The 22,589-nt window shown below is 40.8% G+C and overlaps 1 protein-coding gene across 1 annotated transcript in view; it reads left to right on the top strand.

Annotated features, from left to right (window-relative positions):
• The window catches only part of LOC120023553 (G protein-coupled receptor 137Ba-like), a 65,773-nt gene extending 47,678 nt beyond the window's left edge, over positions 1-18,095 (top strand). The window contains exons 5-7 of the mRNA XM_038967584.1: positions 1,059-1,184; positions 12,927-13,051; positions 15,016-18,095. Coding sequence (XP_038823512.1) covers positions 1,059-1,184; positions 12,927-13,051; positions 15,016-15,265 — 501 coding nt within the window. The 3' untranslated portion in view covers positions 15,266-18,095. The remainder of the gene's footprint in view (positions 1-1,058; positions 1,185-12,926; positions 13,052-15,015) is intronic.
• Positions 18,096-22,589: the final 4,494 nt, after the last annotated feature.

The following is a 22,589-nucleotide window of genomic DNA, read 5'->3' as shown; positions in this document are numbered from 1 at the left end:
CCCCTGCAACTTATTATGTGACTTGTTAAGCACCTTTTTAAAACATTTCTAAGAACATAATTCCACTTTTGACATTATGCGGTATTGTGTGTAGGCAGTGACACAATCTCAATGTAATCCATTCTAAATTCAGGCTGTAACACAACAAAGTGTGGAAAAAGTCAAGGGGTGTGAAGACTTTCTGAGGGCACTGTATGTACAGTATGTGTATATGGGTCCCTCTGTGTGAATCTGTACATATATCCCATTTTTACAACTGTTCTCCAGAGTCTCCCTTCTAAATTGTCACTTGGCTTGATTTCACTCAGTCCAGAATGCTTTGATGACAGAGCCATTCTATCCAGTTCTGTTTGCTGAGTGGCTGAGAGCTCTGTGGCTGATGCAGCAACAATCCATTTGAGGGGATTTGGGAGGATATGGACTCTGCGGGGGAAAGGTCTTTGTTTGTCTATAAATAACTCAGTCAGGCAAGGCAAGGAGGGGGAGCACAGCCAAGGGCTGCCTGGTGCTAGTGACCTAGATCTGAGCTCAACATCTGAAATAGACGGCCCTGTACTGGAGGTTTCCCTTTTTCCCATAGGCCATCTGGGGGGGGGGGGGGGGGGGTCTGTCTGACACACATAAGCACACACACTCATGTGTCTTCGTTTCTGTTTCTCTGTCTCCTATCTAATCTATCCATCTTGGTTCGATTGAATTGATCAGATAATTCCAAGTAGTAGGCTGTAGTATACAACATTGCGTCAATGTGTGTATTTGTGATTATCTGAGGGATAATCTTAAGGTATATTTGGTTCTCAGTCGGCGTACTTGTCTGCATGTCTTTATCCATGCTCTAATCACTCTCATCATTGTGTCTGTGTAAATCTCCTGTTATCATGGAAATCCCTCTATATACATGCTGTCAATCTCTGTCAGTGTCGCTGTCTTGTTGTCCCCCATCTGCCTCTTTCGGGTTGTGTTGTCTGTGTGTCTTTAATCTTTCTGGTTGGTGTGTGTGTGTGTGTGTGTCTGTTTCGTTTCTATGAATGCTGGATCAATGTGTGTTGTCCTTCTAGGCAGATGTAGAGAAGATCAGGGGAGAGGCCTACATCATCTTTGGGATCATCCTCTTTTTCTGGGAGCTGCTGCCCACCAGTCTGGTCGTGGTCTTCTTCAGGGTACAGAGGCCCAATCAGAACCTAGTAAGACAATAGCCTTATTTCACTTTTACATCCTAATGTAAACAGCGCATTGCACTCTGGGATCGACAGGGGAGTAAATTCCATCAAATTCAACAGGTGAAACAGTGCAATTCAATAGGTAGCTGACATGTCTGCGCTGACTTTGAGAAAAAGACTTGAAAGGAACCACCCTTACAACACCAGTTATAGAAGATAATGATGACAAGTGTCTCATACGTTGCAATGTAGAGGGATTTTTGTCGTCGAAAAGCAAGTCTGATAAACGTTTAGTAACAAGGTTAGCTAGTTGATTATACTGGTAGCGTAGCTAGCTAACGTTATCTAGCTGAATTCACCGTTGCCAGCTTGCCAGCTAACATTACCAATGAACAGTTATCTTCTCACTTCTCACCTACCATTTGTCCAACACAATTTAGCAAATTGAACATGATGTAATTCTGTGTTATATCCAGGTCCAATGTTATTGACTTAAGCACAAGCCATAGCAAATAGCCTAGGTAAGTCTTCTTTATCTGGTATTTCCGAGTGAGGACAGTATACCCCCTCCAAAGGCAGGAAATTGGGGGGATAATACGTTGAACATCCCAGATGAATTCTCCTACAGCTCAATAGTGGACTTCCTCACAAAGAGAACAATAGAAATCAGGGAGTGACATACAGTGATCAGGAAAAGGACATTGGAGGGGTACAGCCAGTACAAACCCTGTAAATGACCAAGGCCTAACATGACCAAAACAGCAGAGGCCTTGAGGATCTTTAAGATAAAACACCATGACACCGGACTACTCTATGTTAGACTACTATCTCATCCTGTCCCATCAAATTGCTTCCTGGTGAAGTTTAAGATGTCATTTATTTAAAGGGATTGTCATGGAAATCTTAAATCATTGTTAATTGCCAACCAACTCAATGCACCATATGTACACATGTCGATCAGGAGCTCTCACGGGGCAGTCCCGTTAGTTCTCTTATATACTTACACAGAAAGTCATATTTGCATGATTTAGCTTATTCATTGTTCATAACTTTTGCTATCGTTCATGTGACTGACCAATACTGGTTCATGCATGTGACAGACCAATACCTTTAAGAGGCTTCTTCTCTCTAAGCTGAGACCTTGAAACTGAGATATTGTTCTCAAAATAAGGGTCGGCGCGTACTGCCAAATTGAAGATACTACAGTGAGGATTTCTTCCAGGTGTTCAATCAGTCACTTGCATGAACAGAAATGGGGTTATTAGAAAAGCACAAACAGAACACAGAAGTAAGCATTTCACGGTAAGGTCTACTACACCTGTTGTATTCAACCCATGTGACAAATTAGATTTGAAATTGGTTAACTCCTTATGGATACGTGGGACGGTAGCGTTCCACCTGGCCAACATCCGGTGAAATGGCTGAGCACCAAATTCAAATTAAATTACTATAAATATTCAACTTTCATGAAATCACAAGTGCAATACATCAAAATAAAGCTTAACTTCTTGTTAATCCAGCCATGGTGTCAGATTTCAAAAAGGCTTTACGGTTAAAGCAAACCATGCGATTATCTGAGGACAGCGTCTAGCACACAAATGCATAACAAATCATTTTCAACCAGGGAGCTGTGACACGAAAGTCAGAAATAGCGATATAATATATGCCTTACCTTTGAAGATCTTCTTCTGTTGGCACTCAAATGTCCCAGTTACATTACAAATGGTCCTTTTGTTCGATAAATTCCTTCTTTGTATCCATAAAAACTCAGTTTAGCTGGCGCGCTTCAGTCAATAATCCACTCCACCAGTTTCCCTCCTTCAAAATGCATACAAAATGAATCCCAAACATTACCAATAAACTTATCCAAACAAGTCACTCAACGTTTATAATCCAACATTAGGTACCCTAATACGCAAATAAACAATAACATCTAAGACGGAGAATCGTTACTGTCTTTACCAGAGATAAACAAAAAGAACGCACTCTCTCGGCCATGCGCTTGGAAACACTACAGCCAAAATGGGAGCCACTTAGAAAAACTACAACTTCTCCCTCATTTTTCCAAAAACCAGCCTGAAACTCTTTCTAAAGACTGTTGACATCTAGTGGAAGCCCTAGGAACTGCAATCGGGGACGATTTCGCCCTATTATAAAAGTGCCAGCCATTGAAATCAGTGGTATGCTGAATTCTTTTTTTCTTTATGGTTTGTCCTTGGGGTTTCGCCTGCCATTTCAGTTATGTTATACTCACAGATGTTATTTTAACCGTTTTGGAAACTTTAGAGTGTTTTCTATCCAAATCTACCGATTTATATGCATATCCTATCTTCTGGGCCTGAGTAGCAGGCAGTTTACTTTGGGCACGCTTTTTATCCAGACGTCAAAATACCGCCCCCTATCACAAAGAAGTTAATAGAAAAGCACAAACATAAAAATGTCCATCACAGGATACTTCGGGATTTTGGCAATGATGCCCTTTATCTACTTCCCCAGATGAATGTGTGGAAACCATTTTTATTCTCTGTGTCCAGTATGAAGGAAGTTAGAGGTAGTTTTGCGAGCCGATGCTCATCTGACTCTGGGGAAGTTGCCAAAATCCTGAAGTATCCCTTTAACTAAAGTGATGAAATATGAACATGTGTTTCTTCTGTCAGATACTGAACTCATGCACTGACCCTGCCAGTGAAGGAGAGATTTAAGACTGATAGCCAGAGCCCCTCTCTTCAGCAACTTCCAGAAGAGGCTGTGATTCAGAAGTTACAGGTTACTGTACTCCATTTAGTTTGACATCCAACACAGGGATACTTGACCCATTTAACACAGTTCTTGGAGATGCATAATGGCTATGGTGCATAAAGGTGTGGCTTGCATGATTAAACATTATTCACCTCTACTGTTTCTGTCATGACACCTCCACACCTGTACCACAGTGTAATGCAGACCAGCGGCTATTCAATAAGACAAGACTTAGCAGGCCCATTGCACTGTGGTTCAGGTGTGGAGTGGCCAGACACAACAATAGTAATAATAATAATTGATTTAATTTATATTGTGCCTTTCTACTAACTGAGGTACTCAAAGCGCTTTAAATAGTAAGGGGGAAACTCACCTCATACACTACCAATGTGTACCACCCACCTGGGCAATGCACGGCAACCATTTTGGGCCAAAATGCTCACCACACATCAACTATCAGGTGGAGAGATGAGGAGTGATATTTGCCAATTAGGGATGTGAGGGATAATTAGGTGGCCATGATTTGAAATTGGGGCAGGTTGGGAATTTAGCTAGGACACAGTAGAGCTGTGTAGTAGATCATGCAAGCCACACCTTTATGTACCATGGACATGTGGTGTCCTTAAAAAGCAGATTCAAAACGACGTCATTGGCCAGGCTTTGGTTTCAGAACAAGAAAGGAAGTATATCAACAAGCTTAGCCAAGAGATGTGCAGGAAAGAAGAAGAGTGCAGGGTTAAAAACTTCTTCTGGCTGCAAGCCCGACGTCGGTACACTTATGACAACAGCCAGCTCAAGTGCAGGGCGCGAAATTCAAAATATATATTTTTTAAATATTTAACTTTCACACATTAACAAGTCCAATACAGCATATGAAAGGTACCCATCTTGTGAATCCAGCCAACATGTCCGATTTTTAAAATGTTTTACAGCGAAAACAGCACGTATATTTATGTTAGCTCACCACCAAATACAAAAAAGGACAGACATTTTTCACAGCACAGGTAGCATGCACAAAGCCAACCTAACTAACCAAGAACCAACCAAACTAACCAAGAAACAACTTCATCAGATGACAGTCTTATAACATGTTATACAATAAATCTATGTTTTGTTCGAAAATGTGCATATTTAGAGCTGAAATCAGTGGTTACACATTGTGCTAAGGTAGCATCTTTTTCCCAGAACGTCCGGATATTTTTCTGACTCTCACATATTCTGACCAAATAACTATTCATAAACATTACTAAAAAATACATGTTGTATAGGAAATGATAGATATACTAGTTCTTAATGCAATCGCAGTGTTAGAATTCTAAAAATAACTTCATTACGACATAAGGCTTACGTTATGGCGAGCGAGTGCCCAAAACCTGGGCGCAAAACTAATAGTACACAGTTCGACAGATATATAAAATAGCATCATAAAATGGGTCCTACTTTTGATGAGCTTCCATCAGAATGTTGTACAAGAGGTCCTTTGTCAAGAACAATCGTTGTTTGGATTTAGAACGTCCTTTTTCCCTCTTGAATTAGCAAGCGCACTAGCCAAGTGGCGCGAAGCTCTCCTTCCTGAACAAAGGCACACAACGCAACACGCCTAACGTCCCGAATAAATTTCAATAATCTAATAAAACTATATTGAAAAAACATACTTTACGATGATATTGTCACATGTATCAAATAAAATCAAAGCCGGAGATAGTAGTCGCCTATAACGACAGCTTTACAGAAGGCAATTCCAGGTCCATCCTCGCGCTTTCCAGAAAACAGGAAATGGGTGACACGTCATTCCAAGAGGATTTATTCAGCCTCAGACCAAGATAAACACTCCATTTCTTCTCTCACTGCCTCTTGACATCTAGGGGAAGGTGTATGACGTGCATGTATACTAATACGTATCATGCCCATTTATAGGCAGGACCTAGAACAGAGCCTCGATTTCAGACTTTCCACTTCCTGGTCAGGAAGTTTGTGCCAAATGAGTTCTGTTTTACTCACAGATATAATTCAAACGGTTTTAGAAACTAGAGAGTGTTTTCTATCCAATAGTAATAATAATATGCATATTGTACGAGCAAGAATTGAGTACGAGGCCGTTTGAAATGGGCACCTTTTATCAGAGCTACTCAATACTGCCCCTGCAGCCAGAAGAAGTTAATCAGGAGCATCATTTACATCAGGACATCCCGGTTAAAGAGTGTGCCAGCAATCAAGTATGGAGTGGAGCATGAGACAGTAGAGAAGTATGTTAGACAGAAACAAGAGGAAGGAGCTGCAATAAGGGTGTACTATGAGTGCGGCTTGTTTGTTGATCTAGCGGCCAGTCCCGCAGAGACCTGTCCCCAGTGCAGGCAGTTCAGGTCAATGGCCGTAAGCAGTCATTTCCTCTGCATGAAGTCGATACCATTGTTTGCATGAAACAAAACCACTACACATCCTACTACTATCAAGTACAGATGCAGATAGCAGTAACCCAGAGAAGGTGGTGTGAGTTTGTAGTGTTCACAAATTCTGTAGAGGATATGCTCGTGGTCAGGGTGATGCTTTATCCCATCTTCTGGGGGAAACGGAACGAGAAACTTTTAAACTTCCACAGTGAGTACAATTGTAGGCAAAATGCCAACCTGAATGCATTCTGCAGTGATGATTAGAATTAGTTTACCGTCCAAGTTCACTCTAGGTCCAAAATGAAATGAGAACCAGACAAGTATTGTAAATTGTTCATGTGTTTTCCATTTATTATATTATCTATAACAATTCATATATTTATGAATGGATATAGTGTAACGAATGTGTCAGTCAATATCCAAATGTTACATTTTACTGTTACATCTCCACAAGCAATATCACAGCTTTGTGCCCTAAACAGTGCATATACTGGCTGTACCCTAAACAGTACATATACTGGTTGTACCCTAAACAGTACATGTACTGGTTGTACCCTAAACAGTACATATACTGGTTGTACCCTAAACAGTACATGTACTGGTTGTACCCTAAACAGTACATGTACTGGTTGTACCCTAAACAGTACATGTACTGGTTGTACCCTAAACAGTACATGTACTGGTTGTACCCTAAACAGTACATGTACTGGTTGTACCCTAAACAGTACATGTACTGGTTGTACCCTAAACAGTACATGTACTGGTTGTACCCTAAACAGTACATGTACTGGTTGTACCCTAAACAGTACATGTACTGGTTGTACCCTAAACAGTACATGTACTGGTTGTACCCTAAACAGTACAGATTAAAAACAGTTCACCCATTAAAGTTGTCTGAGCAGAATAAACGCATGTGTTATTTGTGACCTGTCCTATGAAAGCCGGGGAGATCCTGCGGTTGCTAAGGGAGGTTTTGATCTCCTCATCCACCACCAGGTTACTGTCTCTCCAACAACAATGATGAATTAAACTGTTTGCAGCAAAAATATTGTTAAACAAGATTCTGTTTTATGTATGGGAGACCTTAGAGATGTGAAATCATTGTGTTTGGTTATAGCTACCTTGGGTAGTGGTATATCCAGACGTGCCACACACCCTAGTACTGATTGATGTGAAATCATGCACACCACACCTTCGGTCTACAAGAGGAGGCCAGAATAGTATTAGCTGAGCACACAGTTGAAAGATGTTATCGATGTGCTTCCAGTAAGTGAGTGGGACTTTCCTTCCAAGTATATGCCACTGCTTAACCCTGCCCATTAACCTCTTGACATGATTGCGTACCCTTGCAGTGGCAACCGACTCTACCAACGTTGGTATGCCCACTTTTCCACTGGGGTGCATGAAAATTAGGTGTCACAAGGCAAATGTTCTTCTTTGCCAGCGCCTCCCTCGCAGTCTGCACAGACCCAGGAGGAGCCTGAAAGAGACAGAGGAGATATATTACTCTTGGTTCTCTCAGACTCAATTAAACTAGGTCATTAATATAAAATAGACAGATGCATGTGACCTACACCACAACGTGTTATTATAGAGGTAAGTTATTAGGCCTACGAGGCTTGGGGCTATTCCTAATTCCCTTTTAACGACTATGTCTATTTCACATGCATTCATTCTTACCAATCTCATCCTTGCTCCAAACTGGAATCAAGCCTGAGACCTGCACATCACATTGTCCAGCCTGCTTTTTGAAGTGTGAGAGAGAGCATGACTTCATGAATGCGTAGAAAAACATTTTTGTGGCCCCCCCCCGCTTGACAGCGGAGATACATTTTTTAAAAAGTTTTGAAGTCAATTCTTTGCAGTTCTACTTATTTTCCCTTGGGGCGAAGAGGAATATTTGCTGTTTTACAGATCATTTCCTGCAATTCTACAAATTTGGCCATAGGCTGTCGAGAAATGTTTGCAGTTTTTAATATAATATCTGACTAACTAAGTCAATGGAGGCCACCCGGATAGTAATTCAACCATGATAACAAGTTTAGATAGCTGGCCGCTAAACTAACTTAACAATGTAAAACATGTTAGCTGACATGGGCTAATTGGCTGACTATCAATGACTGATTTAACAAGAGAAACTGCTAATGCACACTCCTTACTTGCAACAGTAAGTTGAGACCGAGACTGATCCGAGGGCCTTCAAAATGGGGGCTGCACATCCCTGCCCTAAACAGTTTTCTTTACGGCACTACTATGACAGCCTCTCTTCGCTCATGAACTACTCTAAAGCCGGGTAAGTCACCATATTGTAACGTATGGACTAGAATAGCCTAGTTATTCATAATGTAAGCCTGTTATTTTCAGAGTACCTAGCTAGTTACCTAACCATTCTCTTGTGGTTCTTGGTCATTACTCAACATTTGTTGAAAATAAAGAAAATATGGTTTTGAACAGTGTCTGTTTTCTTCATTTTTTGTTTGATTGTATCTAGCTAAGCTGTGTGTTGTAAGAGAGCACAATCATAAAGCCAGGCACAATCCACATTCAGGTACTGGGTTGGATAAAGCAAAAACACCCTCTTCATGGTGCGTGTTTTAATAATATTGTTGTCTGCAAAAGGAGCATCTTAAGCAAACTGCTTAGGAACAAAAGATATGTTAACTAGCTAGTTAACATAACCGCAACATGCATCAAGCTAGCTTAGCTAGCAAGCAGTTCAACTACCTCAGACCGTCCTTTGTACGGGCGCAACTGCTTTCTTCTGAAGTTCTTGTACAGTCGATGGGTCAAATTGGTGTTCAGTCAGGGACATTTGTGCATTGGGATAGGTCAGGTTGTGTGTTTCTATTATGTCAGGCCATTCTTTGGACCAGGGAAATATTGTTAGCATATTCTGGTCGTAGGACCTGGCACCCTGCTCAAAATACAGGCTACAGATGTCCACTTAACGTTACTACTTTTTTGTCTGTCATTCCGAATTAAAGTGTTCCAAATTACTTGTTGTTTTGGGTCAGTCGGTAGTCGGTGAAATGTAACGTTGTGTCGAGTCTAACGGGTGTTGCGCCGAAAAGCTCCCCCCTGCCACAATTCTCCCTGAACCCCCCCCCCCACGTTAGGCTGCGTTTCATTAGATTTTTTGTGCCGGTTTGATCGCAGGGGAGGCACTAGTAATGTCTGCAGTGTATGAGTCTATAAATAAATCTCTTTGCCAAAATGTGTCATCTCTCCCATGTCTTATTCGACTAGTAGTTGTTCTGAAATGTTTATTGCATGCCTACATTTTACTCCCTCTGTTTAATATAATACACATACATTAATTATTAATTTCCGTTGCCTATCCTGACGTGAAGTTTGTTTTATAGAAAGTATTTGACTCTGATGTGTGTCACAGAAAGTATTTGACTCTAGCCACAAAATTAAGAAAATTAGAAGGGGGGGTTGGCTTGGCCATTTTTTTGCCTGCTGAAATTCTTCCCCCTATCTATCTTTGGACTGCAAGGCCTGGCACACTTCAGAATAATTTTGGTAGCTCATGTTGACCGGTAGTGTGTGCCACAGAATGCAAAAATAAGAGTATAAAGAAACATGAACATGTATTTTAATAACATTTTGTAATGCTTAAGAAAATAATGATAATACACAAATATTATCACACAATGACACAAAAACATCACAGAGTTAAGTTTGTTAACGAACATTAAGTAAGAAATACAAATTTCGATCTTTGCGTAATAAGATATAAAATGACAATAAATCAAATATAAAAAGACAAATAACATAAACAAATATTGGAAAGCTGCAACAGCTCGACTGAACATTTAGTCCACTTTTTATGGAAAGTTTTCCAGGTGATACCGTCGCCTGGAACTCAAGCCTAACCTAGTCCTGACAGACAGCGCAGACATAATCCTCCAATAATGGGATGGTTTTCATACAGGACTGGTGGAACCATCGTGGGCGGCGGTCACAACCAATCTGAAATTTATGATGAAAAATGTTAATATATTTAAAACATTAAATAAATTTTCTTGAATTACAATTATTTCATTATCAGACAAAGCGGATGATACTACCGCTAGAAAAATGACTGTTTATACAAATTCCTACTCCTAAAAATTTGCCTTTTTTAGAAGTGAACAAGCAATTACCCAGTTAGTGTCTTCCTCATTATTGTCCACCTCTCCACAGAAGTGGCACAGTTGGCTCAGGCCATCATATAAATGTTTTTTTTAATCTTCTTTTTTTTTTAATCTTCTTTTTTTTAAATCTATATTAAATAAGAAATTGAACATACCAGTGTTTTGGAGGAGAGTGACTGCTATTTCTTCTCACATGATGTTAACATCTTTGTCCGTATTTGAAAAGACAATTGACTCCTCCAGAACACGTTTAGCAAATTGGGTAAAAAAAATTGATGTGCATTTCAGTTTTCCCCAACAAAATTATGTTACACTTAAGATTATAATTCGCGAGTATACAACGACACAGCTAAAATATAATTTGACAGTTCTGTTTTGCCTTTTAGTCAGTATACTTTCAGTAGTTTAATTGTACATTACTTATACTCTCATACTTACTTTCAAGGCAAAGACCCCACACAAGAAGTAACATCTTGTTGGCATGGGTGAGGAAGGGTACCACATGCCCATCTGGAGATATTACACCCCTTCTCTCTCAGGAATAATCTGAACATATTTGTTAATAAAAGTACAGCATTTTGAAACACTTTATTGATTACAATATAGAGATTAATAACAGAGGGGAATCCGAGAATGCAGGGGTTCCAGCAGGGTGTGAGTTGAAGAAGTCAAATTTGGAGCTGACAAGGGCTGGAATGTAAATGACATGTGATCATCTGGGATGATCTAACATCTGAGAATGGGCAGGCATTCCCTCAGATGAAGAGCATCTCCTTTTTGCTGATTTATGTGCTGTCATCCAGGTGGAAATATCACCTGCATATCTGATGTAGGGAAAGAGATGAGAGATAAGTTGAGTGTCCTGTGAATATGTTTATGTATATGTACTGTACATGTGTGAGTATGTGTAGATATATCTTGGTATATATTTATTTGCATTTCTATTATTATTATCATTATTGTGTTTTGTGGTTGAGGGGTGGGGGGAGGTTGATGGGGTGCTGGGGGTGTCCTACTGAGGGTGAAGGGACCTATTGGGGAGGGGATTCTTCATGGAAAAACATTCAAAGTTTTGTTTATTATATTATTATACATTTATGTTTTTCTTATTTTTTTCTATTATAACAGTTTACAGTGATTATGGATATGCACTCATGTTGACTTATATATTTCTTATATATTTATTTTACTTTCTTTTTCACCCAGAGTACAATTTTATTTATTATTATTACTATTGCACCCTACATTCTTAAAAACTAAAAAAAGAAAAAGTGTAAAAAGATGTAGGTAAAGCCACAAGAGGGAAAAGCACGATGGGATGGGGGATTGAGGGATGGGTAGGGAGAACAGTAGAGGGCTCTGAAAACTATTATTGCTGGAATAACCACTTCCTTCTAGTCTAATACTTCCTGTGGCACACATCAGAGGGCATGATAGGTCACCAAAAACGATTCTGAAGTGTGCCAGGCCTTGCAGTCCCATGATAGAAGGGGGGGGGGGGGGGGGGGGTTCGGCAGGCAAGAAAATCCCCCCCTTTATAATTTCCTTAATTTTGTGGCTAGATTCAAATACTTTCTGTGGCACACATCAGAGTCAAATACTTTCTATAGAACAAACTTCACGTCAGGATAGGCAACCGAAATTAGTAATTAATGTTTGTGTGTTATATTAAACATAGAGGGATTAAAATGTAGGCAAGCAATAAACATTTCAGAACAACTACTAGTCGAATAAGACATGGGAGAGATGACGCATTTTGGCAAAGAGATTTATTTATAGACTCATACCCTTGAAACAAATAGCCGCACCGAAAACTGCAGGCATTACTAGTGCCTCCCCACTATCAAACAGACATAAAAAATCTAATGAAATTCAGCCGAACTTGATCAGAAATCTCAACTAGCAAGCAAGTCGCAGCAATGAAGAATTGAGTGCGTGCGCGTTCACGCGAAAGGGGGGGGATTCTGGCAGGGGGGAGCTTTTCGGCACCTGCAGTACGGTACACGGCAGTTTACTTTGGACATACTCCGCGTTTCACCTGTGTTTACCTCAGATGCAGACGTTTCGAATTTACATCCCTATTGATCCCAGAGTGCAACGCGGTGTTTATGTTGTAAAAATGAAGTAGGGCCATTGACTTTGTGTAAACCAGCAAATCAAGGAGCTCACATGAATCATATATGCGTTTGAATGCACATTATTCAAATGTTTGCCTACCTCAGTACAGGGTAGCTTAAAACAGCATGAGCTTCTAAGGGGCCTTTATTTTAAAGTTGTTATCAGCTTATCTCATCTAGTTTGAAAACATTAATTTATAGCAGGTGGAAGTTACAACTACACTAACTTCGAAACACAAATGAGTAGGAAACGATTTGGGCCCATATATGATGTACTTACAAGGATATTTCCAGTGTTATTACTATGGTGTAAGTACATATAAAGGCATGTTTTTCTTGTCCAAAAGTACTTATTAAACTGTGAGAGTGTCCTTTCCCCAGGCACCAGGAGGAATGATCAACAGCCACAGCTTCAGTTCCAGAGCCTATTTCTTTGACAACCCCCGGAGGTACGACAGCGATGACGACCTGTCCAGGAGCATCAACTCCAGAGCAGATCGACCGAGGTGGGTAACATTCAATTCAGTCACCTATATAACATCTTATACTGAACAAAATTATAATGTTTAAAGATTTTGTTGAGTTACAGTTCATATAAGGACATCAGTGAATTTAAATATATAAAGTAGACCCTAATCTATGGATTTCACATTACTGGGCAGGGGCGCAGCCATGGGCAGGCCTGTCCCACCCACTGGGGAACCAGGCCTAGCCAATCAGAATTTGTTTTTCCCCACAAAAGGGCTTTATGACAGACAGAAATTACGCCTCAGTTTCATCAGCTGTCCGGGTGGCTGGTCTCAGACGATCCTGCAGGTGAAGAAGCCGGATGTGGAGGTCCTGGGCTTGTGTGGTCTGCGGTTGTGAGGCCAGTTTGACGTACTGCCAAGTTCTCTAAAATGACGTTGGAGACGGCTTATGGTACAGAAATGAACATTAAATCTCTGGTGGATATTCATACAGTCAGCATGCCAATTGCATGAGCCCTCAAAACTTGTGACATTGTGTTGTGTGACAAAACTGCACATTTTAGAGTGGCCTTTTATTATCCCCAGCACAAGGTGCATCTCTGTAATGAACATGCTGTTTAATCAGCTTCTTGATATGCCACACCTGTCAGGTGGATGGATTATCTTGACAAAGGATATAATGCTCATTAACAGGGATGTAAACACATTTGTGCACAAAATGTGAGAGAAATAAGATTTTTGTGCGTATGGTAAATTTCAGGGAATTTTTATTCCAGCTCATGAAACATGGCACCAACACGTTACAAATAAAATTGTATTGGTCACATACACATATTTAGCAGATGTTATTGCGGGTGTAGCTAAATGCTTGTGTTCCTAGCGCCGACAGTGCAGTAGTATCACATAATACACACAAATCTAAAAGTAAAATAATAAAATTCAGAAATATATAAATATTAGGACGAGCAATGTCGGAGTGGCATTGACTAGAATACAGTATATACATATGAAATGAGTAAAACAGTATGGAAACATTATTAAATTGACCACTGTTCCATGTCTATGAACATAGGACAGTAGCCTCTAAGGTGCAGTGTTGAGTAACCGGGTGGATGCCGGCTAGTGATGGCTATTTAACAGTCTGATGGCATTGAGATAGAAGCTGTTTTTCAGTCTCTCTGTCCCAGCTTTGATGCACCTGTACTGACCTCACCCTTCTGGATGATAGCGGGGTGAACAGGCCATGTCTCGGGTGGTTGATGTCCTTGATGATCTTTTTGGCCTTCCTGTGTCACCGGGTATTGTCGTTGCCATGGAGGGCAGGTAGTGTGCCCAATTGTGCATCTGTAAAGGTTTTTGAGGGTCTTAGGGGCCAAGACAAATTTATTCGGCCCCCTGAGGTTGAAGAGGCGCTGTTGCGCTTTCTTCACCACACTGTCCGTGTTGGTGGACCATTTCAGATTGTCAGTGATGTGTACGCCGAGGAACTTTAAGCTTTTCACCTTCTCCACTGCGGCCCGTCGATGTGGATGGTGGGGGACGTGCTCCGTCTGCTGTCTCCCGAAGTCCACGATCAGCTCCTTCGTTTTGTTGACATTGAGGGAGAGGTTATTTTCCTGCCACAACTCCGCCAGGGTCCTCACCTCCTCCTTGTAGGCAGTCTCGTCATTGTTGGTAATCAGGCCTACTACTGTTGTGTTGTCTGCAAACTTGATTTTGTGTTCATATTTTTGTTAAATATAAGTATATCCCCTGTACACAGTCATTTATATTGCATCCTATATTGTCTGCATACAGTCACCTAAAACCATTCTATATCGCCTGTACAGTAACCTGTAACATCCTATATCCCACATACACAAACATAACATCCTACATTCCAGCCACAGTCAGCTATAACAACCTACAGTATATCCCCTGTACAGACACCGGTTACATCCTACATCTCCCATACAGATGTGATACAATGCTGAGTTAACCTTGTCTCTTCCATCCCACAGTAGTGTCTTGTCCACGACTCCCCAGTTGGGCCCCAGCTGGTACGGCTCCACCCAGAGGAACGGCAGCCTGACTGGGTTCCCCCAACTCCCCAACGGCCCCCAAACCTCCACTGCCCCACTCCTCTTAGCCTATGGAAACATCCAGCCCGACCAGCACCATAACTACTATGCCACCCCCCAGAACTACTATGCCACCCCCCATAACTACTGTTTCACACCCCAAAATCACTACTGCACTCCTCAGATCTAACCACCCCCACCGGCCCCAGTAGATACCCCTGAAAACAATATTTAACTCAGGAAAGGGCCGGTCCTGACCTTCAGCTACATGGCTACGGCCCTGGGAAAGCTTTTTATTTTCTTGATTTCTTACCTTCCATGAATATCAGCTGACAAACACAATCAGTGGGCGAATGCAATCATATCAGTACATTCTATTTTATTTTCCCACCCATCTGTGTTTGGGGCTCACCTTTGACCTTTGGTGCTGTGGAGTTCATACAGGATGTTACCCTGGTGACCCTGTGACTGACACTGCGTGACTTCCTCATTCCAGCTATCGACCTGTCCCCTCCCCCACCAACGCTACTTACCTGCCAGCTTGTTGTAGCCATGGCGACGGAGTTGGGTTTTCCAGGGTCAGACGGGACCAGATGAGGGGAGGTCATTTGAGGTCAGCGGTGGTTAGGGAGTAGTCAGCTCAGTGATATTCCATTTATTAAAAAAGCTTTCCAATGTTTCTTGTTCAATAGTCCTGGAACATTCTACTATTCCTGACAACTGGGGAGAGTCTGTAGAGGACAATAAGGAAGTGTCTATGGGAAAGGATTGTGCATCTCAGCTTTCGTATGTTTGTTGGACATCAGACTAGTAAGTCCTCTATCACTGTTCACTGTCAGGGACCAGACAAGTGCATGGACCAGCACTTATGTTTCTCTCCCCCATCCCTTGCCTATTTTGGTTCGATCCAGTGGGCAGTTCTCCCCGCCACACCTCCCCTCCATGAGTCGGGAGGTGACATTTGCACTTAAAAAAATCTCCTAATTTCACATTCTGAGGACAAGATCCTGGCTTGAATGTAGACTCGGCTCCTAATAAAATCTGACTATCAGACTGTTCCTGTGTGTTCCCTAGACCCTGTCTCACTTCCCTGTAGAACACTAGTTGATACCTGTGCAATGAGCCATCCATGACGATTCCCTTCCAAACCAACACCAATCGAGGCTATAATCATGTGCAATGCCCTCGGTATTCAAACCTAACATGCACTGGGACACCATGGGAAGTGTTAACACTGTGCATTTGAATCTTTCACTGCTGTCAAAGACAGTATGAAAGAGGAAGGCTACTTTTCCCAAAGCGCGCACAGATTGAGAGCTGGGCCTAAAAACGAGTCTCGAGCCTCCAGCTTGCCTAGCGGGACAATCCCAGGATGGTACACCTGTTCCTGGGGGCTGCCGTTTTGGCGAGGGGCCCCTGATGGAGCATAGACTTTGGGGGAACAATATGTTTCTGAATGAATGTTCTGCTCTGGACCCAGTAAAATGAATGTACGGACCAAGTGTGGATCGGCGGAGTGATGTTTTATAGTACAGTACTCCTTGCGAAGCCCTAGCCAGGGTCCAGATCTGTTTGTGCTGTCTTGCCAACTCTTAGGGTCATTGTCACCAGACAGCACAAACAGGCTTAAATATACCCTCTCTATCCTGACTATAATAGTATACAGTAGCTGTATCCATGTGCTAGTTTACGGCATCAAGCTCACCATCATTAGTCCCATCATTAGTCTGTTTGTGCTGTCTTGCCAAATCCTCTGGTCATATTCAAGCCATTGGCCATAAATGAGACAGCACAGACAGATCTTTGACCAGGCTACACTATCGTACACCTGAAAATGTGCCATTAAATGTTACTGTTCATTTTGTTCCTTGTGGAAAACATCTAGCACAAAATGCTGTATATAACGAAAGTGATTAAGCTTTATGTCCTACTTATTTCCATTTTAACTGCATTCCATGTTTGTTTTTGTTATACTCCATGGCTACTAGTACTGCCCAGGTGTACAGGGCAAGTTTGTGTGTTCGTCTCTGTGTGAGTATGTGTTTGCTAAACTTGCTTATATGCACATCAAGGGTATAGGTAGGAGGTAAGACATCTCTTGGTTGTTTTTCACTGTTGAATAGAGTTTTGTGTTGTTTGCAAGAACCTGTTCAGAGAGGGAAAGAGGAATTGCAGTCTAAAAATGTGATTTTTATATTTGTTTTGCCTTTTATTTTCTTGATTTCTTACCTGCCATGAATATCAGCTGACAAACACAATCAGTGGGCGAATGCAATCATATCAGTACATTCTATTTTATTTTCCCACCCATCTGTGTTTGGGGCTGATGTCACCTTTGACCTTTGGTGCTGTGGAGTTCATACAGGAAGTGTTCAGTGGGACTGGAAGTGAGAAAGTGGAACCTCAGGTTGAACTTTCTCTCACCCTCCTAGGGCCACAAGCCAATTCCAGTAGGCTCTTTTTTTAATTAAAACAAATAATAATAATTTTAGAGGTGGATTCCTTAGGGTCATGGTATACATAATCTTTCCCTTAACCTGCTTTGGAGTCTCAAACTAAGTTATTTTATTGTTGCTGTTAGCTTATGTGTAGCATACGTGTGTGATTGTTGCAGCAAATCTGTTAGTAAGCAGAGGATAGCAGGCAGCTATAATCAGTGGGAAAATACTGACAGAGGTTCTCTGAAAACGTTTATATTTTAACCCTCATATCCAAGAGCATAAAGCATTCTATCCAGCATGACCGCAAATGATCCTTTAACAGCAACAATTGGGGAGATGCTGCATTCAAATGTAGGAGTTGAAAGTATTGTATTTTTATTGATCTTATTTTGTTTGTGAAATCTATTGCCGTCTCAGTTCTTGTCTCGCAAATAGCCTTTTATAATAATTATAATTTGTCTCTTATTCTTTGTTGGTGACCAATGAATATAACTCGTTTACCCATCTTTCATAGATCACTAAAGCTGTATATGCAAGCACTACCATGTTAAAATAAAGTTTTACTGCACTGTTTAAAAATAAAATAACTTTGTGTGTGCGTGTATGTTCAGGTCAACCTTGATTAATCCACCCCCAATCGAACAGTTAGAGGATTTGATAGAGGTGAAGGTCAACCTTGGTTAATCCACCCCCAATCGAACAGTTAGAGGATTTGATAGAGGTGAAGGGGTCATAGTACTTGATCCTTGCCCTCTCGGTTATTGGTCAATATATTGAGGATGTGAGTGAAATGGCATTCAGTGTAATGAGAGCTGTCTTCACATATATCTAAGATATGTTTTTGACATCTAAAAAGCCCTGCAGCAGCAAATATCATGATTCTCTCCACAAATACTTTGGCCAACTAAAACGTGCTGGTAAAAACTGCTTTGAGACTGGAAAGACTCTTGGCAATTTCTTCAATAAATGACTTTGCCTATTGGTCTTGGGTTAAATATGGCTGTGGTATCTATCAGAGGTCACCCGTTTCTGACCTCATTTGAAAACAGTATGAAGCGGGTGTCCCCTACAGAATGAGAGGCTGCATTCAAGAGCACAATAGGTAGAAAAAGAGCAAAGCAGGGTTGTGTTAATTAGGACATGTAATGGATGTTTTAAATTGTTTTGCAACGGAAAAACGAAAATTAGCATTTCTTATTGGATGTCCAGGTAGTTTCATCCCGTTTCGGTGGGCATTCTTCTGTGACTAATGAAGACGACCCAGTTCTCAAGGCTCAAGAAGCCTCTGGTTGTCACTGCGACTGATAAATCAACCATAAATATAAAATCGACCACTTTCTCTGATGGTCCCAACCATAACCGGTGTGGTGTTAACGGTTTGCATTCCTAAGTACTGACCAACGTTAACCTAGTTAACATAGTTCTCTCCTCTGTGGACGACTGGACGTCCAAATCGGGTCTTGTGTCTTGCCTGAACTCTCCTCGACTGATTGAATACGGGCTCGAGCTCCCGTGTGTTTTGACAGAGAAGACGGCCTTTCAATCCACCGTTGTACTCCCATTCCTCTCTGATCCAGAAACACTTGGGATCAAGTTGACTTCAGAGTTACTTCTTATTCAGCTGATGTCGATTCACAGTTTATCCATAATCAGCAACCTTCTGCCTTTACCAATATTCACAAGGATTCCTAAGCGTGTCAGTGTGAGGGGTTATCGAAGCCAGCATTTGCGTCACTTGGAACAGTGGAAACCCACAGCAGATTAACAGTGGAATGCATTATAAAAAAAAATTGTTTTTGTACTGGTGAATGCGCTAGTAAAGTACAGTGAGCTCCAAAGTATTGGGACAGTGACACATTTTCAGTTTTGGCTTTGTACTCCAGCACCTTGGACTTGACATTATACAATGCCTATGGGAGGTTAACATGCATTGGGACAAATTCACATGTTTTAAAGTAGTAAAAAGTGAAGTATTTGGTCACATATTCCATTGACCACATCAAGCTTTTGACTCTATATGTGTTGGATGCATTTGCTGTTTGTATCGGTTTGTGTTGTTTCAGATTATTTTGTGCCCAATATAAATTAATGGTAACTAATGTACAGTATGGTGTCACTTGTGTGTCTAACTTTCTCACCTATCATTATTCACGATTCATTCAGTATTATCCGTAATCATGGTAGCATCCACACTAATGTAGAACGTTTTAGAAACCTTCTCTTATTTTCAATACAAGTGACTCCAAAATGACACAATATATTATTAACCATTCATTTCTATTTATTGGGCACAAAATAGATAAACACAAAACTGCAAATGCATCTAACAAGTTTGTAGTGTCACAAGCTTAATGTAATCATTGCGTGCTAGGAATATGGGACCAAATACTTAACCTTTTACTACTTTAATACACAATTTCTCTCAATACTTGTGTCCCCTAACATGGGGGGGACTATGTACAAAAAGTGCTGTAATTTCAAAACTGTTCACTCGATATGGATTAAAATACCCTCAAATGAAAGCTGAAAGTCTGCACTTTATCCTCAGTTATTGTATCACTTCAAATCCAAAGTGCTGGAGTACAGTCAAAACGACAACAAATGTGTCACTGTCCCAATAATTTTGGAACACACACACACACACACAAAAGTTTGAGGTCACATAGAAATGTCCTTGTTTTTTAAAGAAAAGCACATTTTTTGTCCATTTAAAATAACATCAAATTGATCAGAAATACAGTGTAGAAATTGTTAATGTTGTAAATGACTGTTGTAGCTGGAAACGGCAGATTTTATGGAATATCTACATAGGTGTACAGAGGCTCATTATCAGCAACCATCACTCCTGTGTTCCAATGGCACGTTGTGTTAGCTAATCCAAGTTTATAATTTTAAAAGGCTAATTGATCATTAGAAAACCCTTTTGCAATTATGTTAGCAAAGCTGAAAACTGTTGTCCTGATTAAAGAAGCAATAAAACTGGCCTTCTTTGGACTAGTTGAGTATCTGGAGCATCAGCATTTGTGGGTTCGATTACAGGCTCAAAATGGCCAGAAACAAAGACCTTTCTTCTGAAACTCGTCAGTCTATTCTTGTTTTGAGAAATGAAGGCTATTCCATGTGAGAAATTGCCAAGAAACTGAAGATCTTGTATAACGCTGTGTACTACTCCCTTCAAAGAACAGTGTAAACTGGACCTAACCAGAATAGAAAGAGTGGGAGGCCCAGGTGCACAACTGAGCAAGAGGACAAGTACATTAGAGTATCTAGTTTGAGAAACAGACGGCTCAAGTCCTCAACTGGCAGCTTCATTAAATAGTGCCCGCAAAACACCAATCTCAACGTCATCAGTGAAGAGGCGATTCCGGCATGCTGGCCTTCTAAACAGAGTTCCTCTGTCCAGTGTCTGTGTTCTTTTGCCCGTCTTAATCTTTTCTTTTTATTGGCCAGTCTGAGATAGATATGGCTTTTTCTTTGCAACTCTGCCTAGAAGGCCAGCATCCCAGAGTCAAGAAATAGGACCTGATGGCTCTCTACTTGGTACTCAGCATAAGGCTCTGTAATAGACTAGTGTCTGGACCAGCGAGTGTACTTGTTCATCAAGCTGCTACAGGAGATACGGGTCTTTCTGACTCAAACAAAGCTACTTACTCTTACAGCAATAAGAGATGTGGACCACTTTCATTTGTATATTATATTTTCCCTTACAAAGAGTGGGCACTCTTGATGTAGATGATGTAGGACACGCCAATGTTTATTTTTTCACTCATAGAAAACATCCCATTACATTCAGTTGCCTTACAGCACATAGAAAAGCCCTGAGGAGTGTACACATATCAATGGTCAACGCGTTTTACATATGTGGTGTGCAAAATGTTTGAGGATAACGTAGTCAACCACTCGCCAATAAACCCATTGTGAAAAAGTACTGGAAGCAAAACGGTGCAACTTTTTATTTTTACCTAATACAGTATCTAAGTGGGCTTTCACATCCACTTGGTTTGGAGCGGTTTTTCCCCGATTAATTTGTACCGTGGTGCGGTTCGCTGCAGGCGAGAACGCAGTTCAGACCAAACACAGGACAATAACCCGAGTCGCGCAGTATTAATGGTTGTTTGACTGCGACCATTTGATGAAATGCACGCAGCATCATAACTGCAGTATTATTGGTTGTTTGACTGCGACCATTTGATGAAATGCACGCAGCATCATAACTGCAGTATTATTGGTTATTTGACTGGGACCATTTGATGAAATGCACGCAGCATCATAACTGCAGTATTACTGAAACATTCTCTGAGTAGCAGCCCATCTATGAGCGCATCCGATGCAGATTAGTGGAGAGCTATACTATGGAACACCGTTTGGGTCTTTGCATGTCAAAACAAGATACACGTCAAACAACACTATTAGACGTGTCAAATAAGCTTGTTGACCAATCAGGACCTGAATATGACTACACGTCACACATTTAACGCGTTCATAATTTTTGTACACAGTTATTACACAATCACTCATATGTCACAACGATTCATCGATACGTATGTTATGATGCTGGTCAAGTTGTCTCGCGCACCTACAGTGCTAGTCATAAAAAAAGATAGCTAGCTCATGGATGCAAACAATGTTCTTCCCCAAAAACATAGCAAAACGACAATCTGTTTCAGTAGCTATAGTTAGCTAGCTTGGTGTCATCTAAAATAACCCTAATTTATAAGACCGTTCTTATTTGATGAATGGTGGTCGGACCATCTATGTGAAGCTAGCCACAATAGTGGACTTTGCGGTTAGCCTTCAAAATAAAAGTGTCATTGACAGTGATGCAAATGAATACAAATAGTAGAATTATGACATAATTGAATAGATCATGCTAAACGAGGTTGAAATGTTATATAAAATCAAAAGACAATAATCTGTTTAATTCACACTGGATGTATTAGACTTTAGAATTGCATTAGGGGCATACTTATTTCACTGTACAGCATTTATATATATATATATATAACCTTTATTTAACTAGGCAAGTCAGTTAAGAACAAATTCTTATTTACAATGATGGCCTAGGAACAGTGG

The sequence above is a fragment of the Salvelinus namaycush genome, chromosome 28 (genome assembly GCF_016432855.1).
Source record: "Salvelinus namaycush isolate Seneca chromosome 28, SaNama_1.0, whole genome shotgun sequence".
In the NCBI taxonomy this organism is placed as follows: domain Eukaryota; kingdom Metazoa; phylum Chordata; class Actinopteri; order Salmoniformes; family Salmonidae; genus Salvelinus; species Salvelinus namaycush.
The sequence above is the reverse complement of the archived record's forward strand: the minus strand, read 5'-3'. Positions and strand labels throughout refer to the sequence as shown.